Source organism: Eptatretus burgeri, chromosome 11 (assembly GCF_056783735.1).
Source record: "Eptatretus burgeri isolate ZD-2024b chromosome 11, Ebu_testis_v1, whole genome shotgun sequence".
NCBI classification, from domain to species: Eukaryota; Metazoa; Chordata; class Myxini; order Myxiniformes; family Myxinidae; genus Eptatretus; species Eptatretus burgeri.
The window spans coordinates 23,312,811-23,329,589 of record NC_140971.1 but is presented as its reverse complement, the minus strand read 5'-3'; the positions used below and the strand labels follow the sequence as shown (position 1 = coordinate 23,329,589).

At 39.6% G+C, this 16,779-nt stretch overlaps 1 protein-coding gene across 5 annotated transcripts in view; it reads left to right on the top strand.

The window, feature by feature from the left end:
* The window catches only part of LOC147016666 (receptor-type tyrosine-protein phosphatase S-like), a 643,261-nt gene that overhangs the window by 538,518 nt on the left and 87,964 nt on the right, over nt 1–16,779 (top strand). For all 5 annotated transcript variants that reach the window (XM_085845560.1, XM_085845558.1, XM_085845559.1 and 2 more), the window contains 2 exons: nt 976–1,099; nt 1,225–1,400. In XM_085845560.1, the coding sequence (XP_085701686.1) occupies nt 976–1,099; nt 1,225–1,400 (300 nt within the window). The remainder of the gene's footprint in view (nt 1–975; nt 1,100–1,224; nt 1,401–16,779) is intronic.

Below are 16,779 nucleotides of genomic sequence, written 5' to 3'. Positions count from 1 at the left end.
GAACACCGATTGGCATCCCACGTGGTGGAACGAGGGGGAGAGATCTATCCTTAATTGTCCCGCCGACTGCGAAGATAAAAATGACATCACAATGTGAGGATACCCAGAGTACCCCAGAAATGTACGTCATTTCCCCAAAGGTCATCAGCTGTGTTTCCCAGAAGTCAAAGTCCGGTGTTGCCTAATGTCCTGTCCACACGTATGTGCGTGATTTTTGTTCCAGCTACTATCTGCGCCTTAGAACCTGTGATGAAATGCACATGAAATCAAGACTTTTTGATGACAACTGTCTCGGACCTTTTGATATAAACCTTTGTGTTCCATTTCATGACACCATTTTGTTGTGGTTGATAAAAAAATGGCTTTTGTAAACCTTTGTTGGATTGATTAATCATTTGGCTTGATCCTTTTTCTCATGTCAATACATGAGTCATTGATTCATTCTGCATCTTATATTTTGTGGTGGATTAATTCATTATCACATGCTGACATTTTTTTTTTTTAAATCATATTCCTTCATATTTTTTTTTCAAAACTTTACGTAATAATTTTTTTTTTTTAGTTGTAGGTTTTTCTTTCTTTCTTTTTATTTTTCTTCTTTCTTTATTTTTTTTTCTCTTTTTCTTCCCATTTTGCCTTTCTTTTTTCATTTTCTTTCTTCTCTGTCATTTTTCTTTTCCCCTTTATTTTTATTTCTTTCTTTTCTTTCCTTCCTTTCTTATACCCACATCAAATGCATTTGCAATTTTTTCTCTTTTTTTTTTCCCCCTCACTTTTTCTCTCTCTTCCTGTGTTTATTTCCTTTCTTTCTTACCTTCTTCATCTTTTTGTCTCCTTCCCCTGCCCAGCCACCTGCTTCCATCCCTTTCCATCCTCCTTCATCTTGTTCACCCACCTTCCTTTCTCCGCTCTCCATTTTCTGGCAATCCTCGCTCTCCCCTGCTCTCTCTCCCAAAACCCCCTTCTTTGTCTCAGTCCATTGACCCAGGGCAGCAGTTCACGTGGGAAAACTCAAACCAAGAAGTTAACAAGGTGAAGAATCGCTATGCCAACGTTATAGCTTATGACCATTCACGGGTTATTCTCGCACCAATCGAAGGTAATTCATTATAAAGTTCAAATTGCATCAATGGTCGTGGTATAAAGATAAACTGGAATGGTCTTGAAGTGCACATCCTAATTTACCTGACTCTCTCTCCTCTTCATCACCTTTTTATACACCAGGCATTCCTGGCAGTGATTACATCAATGCCAACTATCTGGATGGTTATCGGCGCCATAATGCCTACATCGGCACCCAGGGTCCCCTTGCAGAAACGTTTGGAGATTTCTGGCGTATGGTCTGGGAACAGCGCAGCACCATCATAGTCATGCTCACCAGGCTGGAGGAAAGGGGCAGGGTAAGTTCTAAGAGGCAGAGGTTGATGATAAAAGTGAGAGTTTTAATGAGTTTTTCATGAGTAATATTATTTGGTCATTCAATATGTCTTTCCCTTCCATGGTAATGTTGTTGATGAAGTTTCCCAATGAAACAATGGATGAGTAGCTCCCTGTGCCAAAATGATATGTATCAAATGTTGGGTTAAAAACATTTAAGTGCCTCTGTATTTGCAGCCACAGAACCACTTTCGTAATGCTATTCACGATATCCCGATCTCAGAGAATACAATACAAGAGAAGAATAGGAGAGAAGATTGAAGGACAGGGAAAATATAGTTTGATCATGGTTCATTCCCAATATACTACTATTATTTATGAAAGATAACTGTAGTGCTTTGTCTGAGAACCACTCGGATGACATTTGTGACACTGATACCATTTCTTGGAAGATCCAATCCAGATTATACCATTCAGAGGGGAGTATGCTATGACTGAGCTTTTCTGCTGCCTCCCTCAAGGCATGTTAGTGATATGCTCCGCAGCTGGACGCATGCTGGAAGTCGAGGCAGCCCAGTCGCTATGTTTCAGAAATGTGCTGTAAATCCTGGAAGCCTTGCTGACTGTGCCATGTTTCAAATTTCCCAAGCTCGGGTTATTGTATTATTGGACAGAAGACTAACGTCACACATTATCTGTGCTGCCTCGGCATATTTTTCACAATTATGCAAATTCATCTGCAGTCCTTATGGATTTTCCACCTGAAAGGGGAGGCAAGAAACAAAAACAAGAAAAGAAAGAACAAAGCTATAAAGACGAGCCTACCATTGGGTTTTTGGCATAAATGCTCAAAACTGTTCATTGCATCCAAATAGCATGTGTTTCAAGAAAGTGCTACACGCCCGGTGAATGTGTAACCCACAGGCATTTAACTCCTCCCTTCCATACGCAGTGAATAAGAGAGGCACAACGTGAGGATTCCAAATGCTTCGGTTGCGTTTCTGTCCGACATGTCATTTTCACGTTAGTCTGTTCAACATTTTAACAAAGCGGATGGCATGGGCAAAGGTTATTTCATTTTTTCGATGTGGCACGCAGTTAGCCGCTGCCATTATACACCATAATGATTATCATTTTCATTGATTGCAATTTTTTTTAAACAAGATCGAGGCTCATAGAAGGGCGAGATGACATAGGGTCACAATAAGCAAGGGAATGAACGAACAGGAAAAGAGGATGATGAGACACATTAACCTGCATGAAAATGGTTGGGCTCGGTTATGTAGGGATAATGAGGGCATAAAAGATTGTGGGTATGGATGTATGATGACATGAGATGGTAGTGCACCATTTGCTTGTAGCCCTGGAGGGAAGAGTGCGATTGAGCACCCTCACTCAGTCGGGCAGTTTCCCCAAAGGAGAAAAAGAGTAACGAAATAGTTAACGTGTCCAGCAAGCCTGGATTTGGGATTTTTAACCATTACGGGTAATAACACAGATCCTGGATGCATACTATCATGGGAATCGGGAGACAACACCAGAAATGGTAAATACCAGTAGATATAGACGTGTTCAACCTGCTGCATATTTTTATCACACCTTCCCCATAACGCAATGATGAAACAACCAATCTCCACTAACCTAACATCGACCTCTAATTCGAGTTCTTGACTTGCTGCTAAGGTGGTGTTGCTGTTTCAATTCAATCAGCGCACACATAGATCAAGGAGGAATTCAGGAATTGTGCATGCACACATTAAGTCTGCAGTACCCTCGTGTATCAGAAATGCTCTGATGCTGTCTAATACAATGATGTTGAAGCAAAATTAATCCAGTGAACTACATATAACACACCTGGATTGGATCGTTATTCAAAGGTTAACTTGGAGACACATTTGGATTTTTATCATATCATTAGAGACCTTTTGGGGAAAGATCTCACTTTAACAAGAGATTTCTTTTCTTGTTTTTTTTTTTTAAACAAGTGTCTCGATCCTAGGCTCATGAAGGAGTGAGATGATAATGGGAATCATTATCACAAACTAGTATCACATTATCACAAAATTAGTTCGCAAACTACCAAAAGGCATGAAAAGAGTGTGTGTGGGTGGGGGGGGGGGCATACATAAGAATGATTGGGAGAACAACACAAAAACGAGTTTACAATGGCCCGGGGAGGAACTGAATGGGAAAGAATCAGCGTGTGTATAAGAAATGAATGAACGAGATAACAGACACGGGGAGATGATTCGACAATGTGAAGAATGATAGACCACCGTTTTATCTCCAACGCTGATCAAAATTAGCAAAATAGACCACAATATCGAGAGACATCTAAAGATTTTCTTTGTTTGAATGTATGTTCAATTCGTCCAGCATGTGCACACATGCAAATTCTTGTGGCATAACATAATGGCCCTATATCTTCTTAGCATTAATGCTGTGCCACACGAGCTGTTATTTTTAGAGTGTGAAGGCAATTAGACATCATCATCAGGATTTTTTTTTCCCATTCCCCAAAATGGTGATTTTATTTGTTGATCATCCTGCAAACATGGCACTTGTCACTAAAAATGCCATCACGGATTATCTGGCTGTGGTCACACATCTCATCGATTCAAATGCTGCAGTAATTGTATTGTGTTAGTGAATGCCTTAATATCACAAATGAAAAATGTGTTCGGTTTTTTTCCGAAATATAAACTTAACCGTACATTCCTATCGCTTACAGTAAGATCCTTATCAGCATTTCAAACATGTCACATTTTTGTGGCCCACCCTATACAAGAGACAAAATTGGCACTGCCGTATTTTCCATGAAAGTTGGGAGAGATTCAAGTCCGGTGCTGTCACATGGCTATGACTCCAGTTTGCATCTCCTCCATGAGCCTTAGAACCTGCAAAAAATAAATGCATAAATAAATAAAAGTTCACATGGCATCTATTCTGAGTTATTGAAGAATTTTGGGCCCAATGAACGACACTGGTTTGATCCCTTCATCCACTAACATTCACTCCCTCACCCGAACAACTTCTTGAAGTAGCACCTAAATGGAAGGAGTCAAAGATCATTTATATCCTCAATCCTGCAAAGAAGCCAGCTGATCATGCCTCAAGCGAACAGTCGATATTAACAGTCAATGATAGTCAATATGGACAGCTCACATACAAGCTGGTGGAGTAACTCCTGCTGGCCCATGTTCCACCGATAGGAGAGTCAATTATACCCAAAGACTGAATCCAGTGAGCTTATGCGATCGAGCAGTGTCCATAGGTGAGTCAGTTAGACAGTCAGTCAGTGAGTCTGTAAACACTTCAGTCATTATCGCTTAAACCAGCACACAATTTTGATGAAACTCGGCCACAAGCTTCATATCTGATGCTTAACAAAAGTTTATTGACCGCATCAAAATCTGCACTCATTAAGAGGGTCTAGGAGGGAGTGGGGGGTGGGAGAGAGGGCTTGGACTCGCCAAAATAGGTAGTTGCTGTCTTCTCAGAAATTACACACAATTTTAATGAAACTTGACCACAACCTTCATCACCCATGATGTACCAAAGTTTGTTCACAGCATAAGAAAATCAGTGTCTAAGAGTGTCTGTGGGGGGGGTTTGAGTGGCAGTTGCTCCTGATCCAGGTTAGCTTCAGGATTTGCAGTCCTATTTGAATATCAACTCGAGAGTTCATGGAAGACTATCCCACGCAGTATTTTGTCCAAGAACTGCTAAAGTGGAGGTGTTTGGCAGTGCAAACAATTTGATTTGCATTATACAGTGTTCAAGTGTGTAATTAAATTGAAATAATGTAAATATTTCAAAGTCTGTAGGAAAAAACATTCGGAAAGTTTACCGCCGTTGATGGGCACCGTATTTTTCTCCACCTTATTTAACACGTCAAATTAGTTCTTCGTGCCTGTTGTTTGGGTCCTTTATAATGTCCTTAAAAACGGTAAGTTTCCTGTTTGAAATTATCACCCTCGCCGAATGATTCGGAGAAGGTATTGCATTTGGTTCTGTTTGTTTGTTTGTTTGACAGTCTGTCTGTCTGTTTGTTTAACCACACAGAACTTTCGGATTTTTCTCCGCAACTGCTTGTCGGATTGAGATGATTTTTTTCACCATTAGTGTGAATACTCATGTAGAATGTTTCAATGACAATTATGGCGTCATAGGTTATGTGGTGTGGCAGCCATAAATTGGAAAAACGGGAAAACTTTGGACCTCTGTATCTCTGTAACCACCACCAAGGAAAATTTTGAAACGTGGCACACAGTAAGTACTCCTCACAGGGAATGTGCTGTTTTTTATGACATCATAGGTGCCCTCGTTTTGACGGCATAATTGCATATGTAGAACGCCACATCCGATCATGAAAAATTTTGAGGGTCTTCTAGGGATAAAATGGTCTACAAAAAAAAATTTCAAGACGTCATTGGTCACATGATTCGGCAGCCATATTGTTTTCAATAAAATACCTTCAAAAATCTTCTTCTCTGAAGCGGCTGAACAGATCGAGGCGAAACTTTACACATATGACCGCCTATCCATGAGGAACAAAAGAGTCACACATATAACATCATAGGTCACATGGTTTGGCAGCCATATTGGATTAACCTGAAAACCTGTAAAAATACACCACTCAAAAGAAGTCCTGCTGAGGGTTTGCAACCTCTGATTGCTCTTTTTCTTGTTTTCAATTTTGTTTCACTGCCAGACAGGCCTACAAAGTGAAATAATTGCCTAACTCCTCTCTCGCTCGGGAGTGCATGCTCGCTCGGGATAAGATTCCATACAATTTGCCAAATTCAGAGGCAAAGTGCTACACTGCGAGTTCATGTTCAAATTCGTGTTCTGCAGTGTTCAAAATATAACATTCAATTGAAATCAAGTAGTTTCTCGATCATAGAGTGACATTTGTAGACAGACTAAGTGAACCAATTGCTTAACCCCACTTTAGGCTTCACACATGGGGTAAAAAATCACTCACACACTCATTGTCACACAAGCCAATTACAATAGCCTCCCTCATCCCTACAGGAATGTACAATCCCTGAAATGCTCATCCCGTGATACCCTGTAAACAAGTGTTTCAACCAATCAAGGAGCAATGCTAAGGCCAAGGCAAAAATATAAGATGATGAGATGAAACAAGACTGAACATCTAACAACGTAGAGACTCTTCAAGGTTTATCAATTCCATTAAGTCGGAGAATGAATGATCTATATTAAAGCATCACTGCACGCAGAACACACACACTCACTAACGCACTGACCAATGGCAATATCCTCTCTTGTCCCTTCAGGAATGTACAATCCCTGAAATTCTCATCCCATGATACTCTGTAAACAGGTGTTTCAGCCAATCAAGTGATGATTTTGGGCAAAGGCAAGAATACGGGGTGATTTATTTTCTTTTCTTTTATTTGAGAACCATAAATAATTCCGATACAAGGACAATTATATCTGTTAGGAACCTAATATTTTGTGTAAGTGTAGCCTAATGTTACAGAAAGATGACATGATCCTGAGAGTTATCAGGTATCACATGACCCGGCAGTGAGGTTTAACGGTTTTCATTCAGTCACGCCATGGCGCTCACTGTGGAAGAACGCGTGATTCTTGTCGAACATTTTAAAGAATTAATCCATCCTTTAGGCAATGTCAAATTGCATTAAAAAAAAAAAACATTTTCAGAATGTATATATATATATATATATATATATATATATATATATATATATATATATATATATATATATATATATATATAATATAGAAGGGGGTTGTTGGCGGACCTTCAGCACCCTGCGGAAATATGGGGACAAATCGGAGACACAGCGGGGGGGGGGGCGAGACCGGAGAGGAGACGGTAGAGGACAGAAAGACCACTGACCTGCCTGTAGTGAGAGAGTGAGAAACCCAAATACTCAGCCTCATCGTGGAAGATGCCAATGATCCGAAATGCCTTGGTTTCCAGAGCGGGAAGCCGAGAAAGGTGGGAGGCAGGAGCACCAGCCCAGAGGAGACAGCAGTACTCCATCAGGCTGCGGATGAAAGCTTTGTATATGGTCAGAAGTTCAGGTGGGCCAAGGAAGGACTTTGCAAGATGGAGGTTTCCCAGTCGGCGAATGGCTTTGGAGGCCAGGTTGGAAATGTGGCTTTCCCAGGAAATATCATGGCAGACAGTGAGACCCAGAAGCTTGAAAGAAAGGACTTCTTCCAGAGGATTGTTGAGAAAGTGGATTGGGGGAGGGGGGGGTGCCAAACGGTCCTTTTGGAGAGACACAGTGAGAGTGTGAGAGTTGTCCGGATTGAAAGACATGTTCCACATGTTGGACCAGTTTGTGATTTTATCCAGATCTGCAGTGAGTGAAGAAGCTGCTGCTTGCTGGTCTGAGGGATGACAGATGGTACGGCAGAGGGTGGAGTCATCAGCAAGGAGATAAAGAGGATTTTCAGGAGAGTCGGAGAGATCATTGATGAAAACCAGAAAAAGAACAGGACCCAGAACGTTGCCTTGAGGAACTCCAGCCTGGACAGGAAGAGGGGATGAAAGAACTCCATTTAGGGCCACACGTTGACTGCGACAGGAGAGGAAGTCTGCGAGCCATGAGTGTTGTTTTACTCTGTTGACAAGTTCAGTACTGTGTGTGGTTGCTCTCACGGACATAATTATTTCACTTGCAACCGTACCGTAGAATATCTTCTTTGGAATGTTGCTGTCTTGGGAAGGCATTCGTTCAATGTGGAATGGAAAAGCACCTCATTTCTCAAATAATTTGGTATGAAATTTATTATTATTGATATCAATTTGTAATTCTGAAAAAAAAGAACCTGAAGTGAGAGTTTGATTTTCCCTTTTTTAATTTGAGTTCTTTTGGATACATTGTACGTCATCATTAAGCTGATCAAATGACAAAGCCATCAATAATTAATTGGAATTAAATCATCAATGACTATAAAGATGTTTCCACACCTTCATGCAGTTGTTAGTTTGTTCCTGCACATGTTCTGAACCCAATCAGACTCGAATATGTGCAGGAACAAACTTGTAAATAATGGGGCCAGATCTGAACCCATGGGTATCCCCACTGCTTGCTGGAATATCTTGTTGCCAAATGTAAAGAAACTTGTTTCGGAGAAATCAAATACTTTTTCAGTCTATCTTTTGAAAAACTACATGAATATTCATTTTCCTTAAAAGACCATTTTTTCTCTTTTTGATAAACTGTAATATATACTTTATTATCTCCTGAAAATGCTTTATTTACCGCTCTGTTCAATGTGGTTCCAAGCTTGTCACGTGGAATGTTTGTGTATCATGTAAAAAGCATAAGTTGATCGACATTCACCCTTACCCTTGTTACAATGTTTTTGGATACTATCGATTACAGGTTTGGAATTATCAGTGATCCAGAAAATTTTTTTGTTAACCAGAATAAAACCTCGCCTCTTCACGGTAGTTTTTTAAGCATTTACAAGTTAGTTTCACTGCCCCTGTAACACTACCTGACAATGGCTTCAAACTGCATTCTCTACTTGCGATGATGAACCTCGTCTTACGTGGGTTTTTGTACATTTTTGGGATCCAGTAAATGCATGGCAATTTATGGTGTTTACCTGTAACTAACAGTCTCATCACTTTTGAGTGATTTATATGGTGTTGTATCAAGTCGATGTTATTATCGTTACTTATTTTGTTGGTCTTTGAGAGTCCAGTCTGTCATCCCAATTCTTCCAAAATGTGGAATGTTTTATATAGAAATACAATATTATTATTTGCTTTGTTAATTGGAACAATAACATATTGTGTTTGAAACTGTTTTATATAATCACTTGTCTCTGGATTGTTTAAAATTACCTTCAGATTATTGATTCGAATTTTTCTTTTCAAATCAACAATTCTCGTTTCAACATATGTTTCTCTACCTCCTCCAACCATAAAGCCATTTGTGTTTGGTACTCTGTGTTCATCAATTTGTTGTCTCATCCATTCTTTCAGTCCTATCATTGTAAGTTCCATTGCTTTATTCCAGTTAATCCTTTTATTTTCTGTATAATTTGGTGCTTTAGTAAGTAATGCATGGAATTTTCTCTTTCACTATTCTGAAATCACTTGTGATAATGTGTTGATGGTGTGGATCTTTAAATATGGAATGTTCACAATTACAATGACAAGGGCACTCGGTAGAGTGCATACCTCTGCCACATAATGCCTGATCCATGACAACATATCAGGCCAAATACATTTTTGAAAGGTCATGCGAAATATCGTTTTTTGCCAAATCTCTCAATGGTGAAGAATCACTTGGTAAATTAAATAATTCTCGTATCCAGATCAGGATTCTCATCTTCACCAAAATCGAATCAATTCGTCCTTGCTGCACACCAACGAATCCACAAACTTTCGTCTGAATCCGTCCACAACTTTTTGAGATATCTTGCTATATATCGATTTAGCACAATCTCTCAATGGTGAAAAATCACTTTTAAAAAATTATCAGATCCGGATCTTCACTAAAATCGAATCAATTCTTCCTTGTCACACACCCAACCTGTCCACACTCTCTCTCTCTCTCTCTCTCTCTCTCTCTCTCTCTCTCTCTCTCTCTCTCTCTCTCTCTCTCTCTCTCTCTCTCTCTCTCTCTCTCTCTCTCTCTCTCTCTCTCTCTCTCTCTCTCTTGGAAGAAGTTTACTCCACACTTCCTTCTGTTGTCGTATTTTGTTGATATTGATTATTTCCACCCGTTTGTTATCAAGCATAATTTTGATGATGTCATTGTCTTTTCTATGATCAACTTCTTTAGATTACTCTTTGTACATTCTTTGGTCAATCACATCCGCAATTGCTTCCACGTGTTGGATTGGGAGGTCCTCTTGATCATCCTCTTCTATTAATCTGTAGGCGATTTGCCAAACTTTTTTCAATTGTTCTATTAAAGTATTGATCTTAATTCTACTGCTATTAAATAATCTACAGATATTTGATTTGTTAAGATGTAAACACACACACACACACCCACATTGTTGAGGCTCATGGAACAGCAATATTAAAAACAGATGATGAGGAAGTGCAATATTACAGGAAAGGACACCTTGCAACGAATCAACATTTTTTTTAGGGGTTTTGTAAATGTACTGGCTTATCTACTCGAAAATGGCTATTTTGACAACGCCCTGTTTTTCCAACCATAGTTTTGCCATCCATCATCCTAGGATGGCATCAAAACAACATCACCTTGATGTCCTGGGATAATGCAGTGTATGCAATATAGCTGATGACAATCCTGGTTGGATTTGCATCCTGATTTGATGTCATTCAAATAACCTATACGATGAGCTCAGCTGATAACTCCAGCAATGTGAACTGTGAAACAATCCACAGAGAGCTTTCCCATTGCGAAGGATATTTTCAGGATGCCGGATTTATTCACAGCTTGCCACGTGCAATGGAGGATACATATGTGAATGGTATTTTAACACCACACTTCATACTATTACATGCAGCGTTTGCTTTTTGTGTCACTCCAGTGATGGCAGTGAAATCTTTTTGGTGTTTCATCATCACTTCTTCTGTCCTCGTTTTCACTGGGGTTGCAGTATTTATATTCCTTTACAATCATGGCTCATTCATTAGCTTCACCACCAAGCGATGTGTAACTAATGATGTTCATTATATTTATTCCCCTGTCATGTTCAATATGCTGTCAATGTATTGCATTCAGTTTTGGCTTTTTTACATTATCATGTTAAGCCTTCAAGCCATTGGTTACATTCACTTTGCTGTGTAATGAGGATGGATTTTTTTTTTTAACCCCCAAATTGGCAGATCAAAGGAGTATTAATGAATGATAGATTTGGAATGAAAATAATCTCAAGAAAAAGGAACAGTATTTGGAAACACTGGAGGCCGAGCGAAGAAGCCCTTGGCATGAAGGGAGTTTAAAACCCCATTAGCATCAATCACCTTCTATTGGCTAATTCCTTTTTTGCTTAAACTGTGCTTCTGTAAATATTTGGACTGTAATTGAAGCATATATTATTTGTGCAAACTATTTGTGCTTCTTCTTCTTTTGCATTTCTTTTCTTACAAATATAATGTGGTCAATCCTTTGGAAATGTTATTTCATTATTTGGTGAATCCTAACCCTAGCCCTAACCCTGCCAACCCTTCATAGCCGAAGACAGCCAGCTTATGACATGAGAACCTGGGAATGTCAATTTGGTTTTAGTGTAGTAGCTGAAACCCAGAGAACAACCGCGCTCTGGGATAGCAAGCAATGTAAGCCGGTGTCAAGGGATGTTTAAGAACACCAGACCACTTGCTCCTGGCAGATTAGGCAGGAATTTGTAATTAGTTTTGGGTGCCGCTGATAACTCGCCTACTCTTCACAAAGGACACAATGATATCTTTAATGTCCAACATGAACTAGACCTGGCAGGCAGTGTGACCACTCCTTGGCTTTTTTCACAAGATCTTGGCTATTCGTTGTTCACCTTGGCGTCTTGGTTTTCTATAGGTTTTCTTGGCGTATAGGTTTTCTATTATCATCGCTTTTCCGAAACCTTGTGAATTCCTGGATTTTTTCATTGGCTCACCTTGGCATTTATGAAAATGAGGAGTGGTCACACTGCTGGCAGGCAGATCCTCTCCATCCGATGGATGGCGGATGTATTGATGCATCATCCAACATGTGAAACAACAGGGTGACAGTTAATAGCTTGGTGGAGATTCAAACCCAGGCTAGACAGCTGAGTGCATATACCTCTAAGCTATCCTGCTGGCCCTCCATTTTAACAACAATAATGTTGAAATTGTTTTGTTTTTTGAAAAAAATATTTTGTTAATTGTTTTTTTTTTTTTTGTTAATTGTTTTGTTTTTGTGTTTTTAATTTTTTTGTTAATTGTTTTTTAAAGTAATAAATGCAGCATTAAAAACAAAATAGAACAAGTTTAGAAAAACATTCAGTGGGATCACTTTGCATAACTGAACAATCCAGGACCATCCAAATCCACATATGTAATATAAGGTTAATGTATCTTTAAGATGGCAAGTGTTTGATTTGTGTATGAATTATCAACCGTTCTCAGGTACATTCCGTAAAGTTTTGGCAGGGCATGCTCTCGGTCTGGCACATCTCACACTTGCCAGACTTTGGTGCATCCATTGCCTTTTGTCCCCATTTTTCCTCGGAGTGCGACGATGCGAATCAACGCTTGCGGCTTTGTAAAGGTGCGCACTCCGCAGTGATTAATCGCACGATGTTTTCTGGGCGCTGCACTCATCGTTTGTGAAATTGTTCTCATTCCGCACAGATACCGGTACGTCTGGGAAGCTCATTTCCGTTGCATTGCCACGTGCAGCCCGTAATTATGTGGGTTTATTAATTTCCGCCTCAGTGCGATGCCTTATTGCGTTTTGCTTTGTTTGTGTGATTATTCTATAATTGCATTACTTAAGCTATTTGTATAATGTTCATTATTTTATTCTCATGGAAATCATGACCCTCCCCCCTCCTCCCCCATCCTTTGCCATCTGCATGATCTGAGAATTATGGGATTGACTGGTTTCCATCATGTGCAATGGACAGGGTCTGCTGATTGTGTGCTGGGGAGTGAAGGTTTGACCTTGACCATTTGACCTCAATCTGCAGATTTGAATTCAGGGTGGAACCTGGTCACTGGTCTGAAAGTTAGCATGGGGTTTATTGTCATGCCTGGGTCATTGGGCTCAGTTTGTGAGACGAGTACTCAACCGGCTTACACCATGGTATTGATAATTTACTGAAATGACAGGGTTGGTTCCTGTCTATTCATTTTTCCTCAGTTCATTGACAAATAATGTTTTATTAACAGGCAGTTGACTTCCTTATTCATTTCATCACTTACATGTCTCGTCACATATCGATCGTAATGACCAAAGCCACTGCAACCCTTTTGCAAGGACAACCATGTGGCAATTTCATTTAAATTATTATGTGCAATGTAAACAAACCTACTAATCCTGTGGTGGTAATCAACTCAACAATTCATGCGAGAACGATGCAGACAAAGAACTAGAAGAAGGATGGATTATTGCTTATTATCCCATCATGCCACCTGGCATATGGAGCTTGTTATGAACTTCCGCCACTTTCGTCAGTCTTGAGCCCAAGTTCTGATTTTATTCAAGGTGACCTTCATTCCTTTCATTTCCTTCTCAACGGTATGTCACCAGGTTTCTCTTGGTCATCCAACCCCTCTCTTCCCATCAGGTGCCGAACAATTTGCTCTTTTCAGGATATCTTGATCCTCAATACGCAACACGTGACCAATCCATCTCCACCCTAATTTTGATCTCCTCTTTGATGTTTTTCCTCCCTGTTAACCTTTCAACCTCTTTCTTATGAGCCATGTCAGGCCAGAAGATTCTCAAGATTTTCTTTTGGCTGCAGTAAATGAAAGACTCCAGTTTGAATGCTATTTCTTTGGAAATTCCCCAAGATTCACATCCATAGAGAAGGATTGACTTCATGTTCCTGTCAAAGATCTTCAGCTTAGTTTTGGTGTTATACTTCTTTGATTTCCAAACTGTCCTTGCCTTGCTTTTTGATTCCATTGTAGTACATCTGCATCTCCCTCTCCTGTTATGGAAACCACAGACCCCAGATATGTAAACTTGTCAACCTCGATAATAGGTCAATTGTTGCACATAGGGGAGGGTAGGATTAGTTGGAACATTTTTCACACAAACTCTTTCTTACATAATATCGTTTTATTTTGAAAAATATAACATAATTCAATATATATATATATATATATATATATATATATATATATATATATATATATATATATATATATATATATATATATATCTCCTCTTCTTCATCTTTCAGCTGCTCCCGTTAGGGGTCGCCACAGCGTATCATCCGTTATGATCCACATACTGATTTGGCACAGGTTTTACGCCGGATGCCCTTCCTGACGCAACCCTGGTCGCCTCTTACGACACAGGGATATGGATTGGGTTTCGCCATGATTCCGGCTGCCCTACACCCTCTCATAGGTGTACATGACCTAGCGCAGAGTGCCCGTCCTCAAGCGATCCTCCAACCCAAGCCTCCGAGCAGCCGGATTATAGGCGCACGCCACTACACCCGGTATATATCCATGTATGTATGTATGTATGTATGTATGTATGTATGTATGTATGTATGTATGTATGTATGTATGTATGTATGTATGTATGTATGTATGTATATATATATATATATATATATATATATATATATATATATATATATATATATATATATATATATATATATATATATATGTATATATATATATCCATTTTTCCATGGTCTGTTTTTCATTTGTTGCACATTTTGATTCCTGAAAAAAGAAAAAAAATACAAAGATATGAAGCACATCGGGCAAAATATAGGATGTAGGGTTAGTTAGAACACATGTCAACTAACTCTATGCTTTCTGTTCCAACTGGAACCCCCAATGGCCATGTAACAATCTTTTATGCTGTGCACAACCCAGTGCTTTTGTTCCAAGATCTACTTTGCCTCATACTGGAGCATAGTACCTGCATATGTAACACATAAAAGGTACTGTCCTTTATCTAACTACATCATGAAGATAAAATAACTTTTCCTCAAAGAGAAATATTTTCTCAGAATTGCAAAAATCATACATACCTTTCTCTTTAGAACAACTGTCCTTTTGTATTGAAAACAATATGGTGGAAGGGTAATGTCATTGTCTACCACTGTATGGTAGCACCTTCTTGACATCATCCTTAGTTTCTTTGAAAACTGCAATGTTTCAGCGAACCCCACGTTCCATCTCCCCTCGTGTTATTGTTTGTGTGTGTGGCATGTATGTTGATGCGTTCTGTTTTGACTATGATCATTTTCAGGCCCACTTACACTGCGTACACCTGCAGCCTATTTACTTACTCCTGCATGCTGTGTAAGGACTGTAAAATCATGCAGATGTCATCTGCAAAGCAGAGTTCATCTCTGTGTTTGAATTGGTTCCTCCAAGGTATCCCGTTCCATCTCTGCTCAGATGTTTTCCACAACACCCAGTCCAACACCACTTAAAACAGTTATGAAGACAACATACAACCTTGTCTGACCCCTGGAGTAATTTCAAATCTGGATGCCAACTTATTATTGCAAATGCACTGCATTTGTAACCATTGTACAGTAGCTACTCTTTATTGTCATCCATAAAAAAATTTCTTATCTGGAACTCCATACAGTCATGTAATATATATATCGTTCAGCGACACAGCACAGCCAACCGCTAGAGCAAACAAAGTCCGAGTAAACTCTACTCCCCAATTTTTTGCAAACAGGAAAGAAAGTCCTCCTCAGACTACGTTTCACTTGTGTTCCACAAGTCTTCTCAAGCCAAGATGGAGCCAACTCTGAATGGGAGATTGTCTCCGGACGTGTCCGGGTGGTGCTTATGTCCGGACATGATTTTGTCTCCGGATGGTTCCGAGCGGTGTTTGTCTCCGGACATGTCCAGGTGTTGTTTATGTCCAGAGGGGAGTTTATCTCTGGACGGGTCCGAACAGGAGTATGTCTCCGGACACGTCCAGAAGGGAGTATGTATATATATATATATATATATATATATATATATATATATATATATATATATATATATATATATATATATATGAATCTAACCCCCAAACTTGATCAGGCAGCTGGGCACAGATTGAGTCCCATCAGTGTGCTTGCTGCACGACCTGTCAGCAACAATTGTCACCTGCCACGTGATCAGGAGTCAGGAGGTTTGCAGTCAGGAACATTAAATTCAACTAAAGAAGCACGCTGACTCTGACACAACATCATGTGCATAAATGACACCAACGCATCAACTACAAACTAGGAGGCATCTATACGGTCCTCAAGCCTTTGCAGACTGAGATTAAAGCCTATGGTCGCAAATAGATGAAAGCAGAGATGTCGATCTAGATTTCACCCTTGTTGCAGGCTCATCTCGACAACATACTGCTGATCGTTTATTTTTGACCATATTGGGCTCATTGATATAACTGAATCGAACCCCCTAACTTGATAAGGCAGCAGGGAACAGATCGAGTCCCATCACAGCGCTTGCTGCGCGACCTATCAGCAACAAGTGTCGCCTGCAACATAAGCACATTGTCTCTGCCCTGCTGATCACCTATCAGGAGGTTTGTATCCAGGAACATCTAGATGTCGGATCCAGATTTTGTCCCCGGACATCTTGGCTCCGTCTATTGTTACATTCCGGACTTTCCCTTATTCCAACAATTGATTAATTATTCACACAACTGTTTATAATGAATTAATGATATCTTGCAGTTTGATATATTGATATATTGCAATTAATGAATTAATGATATA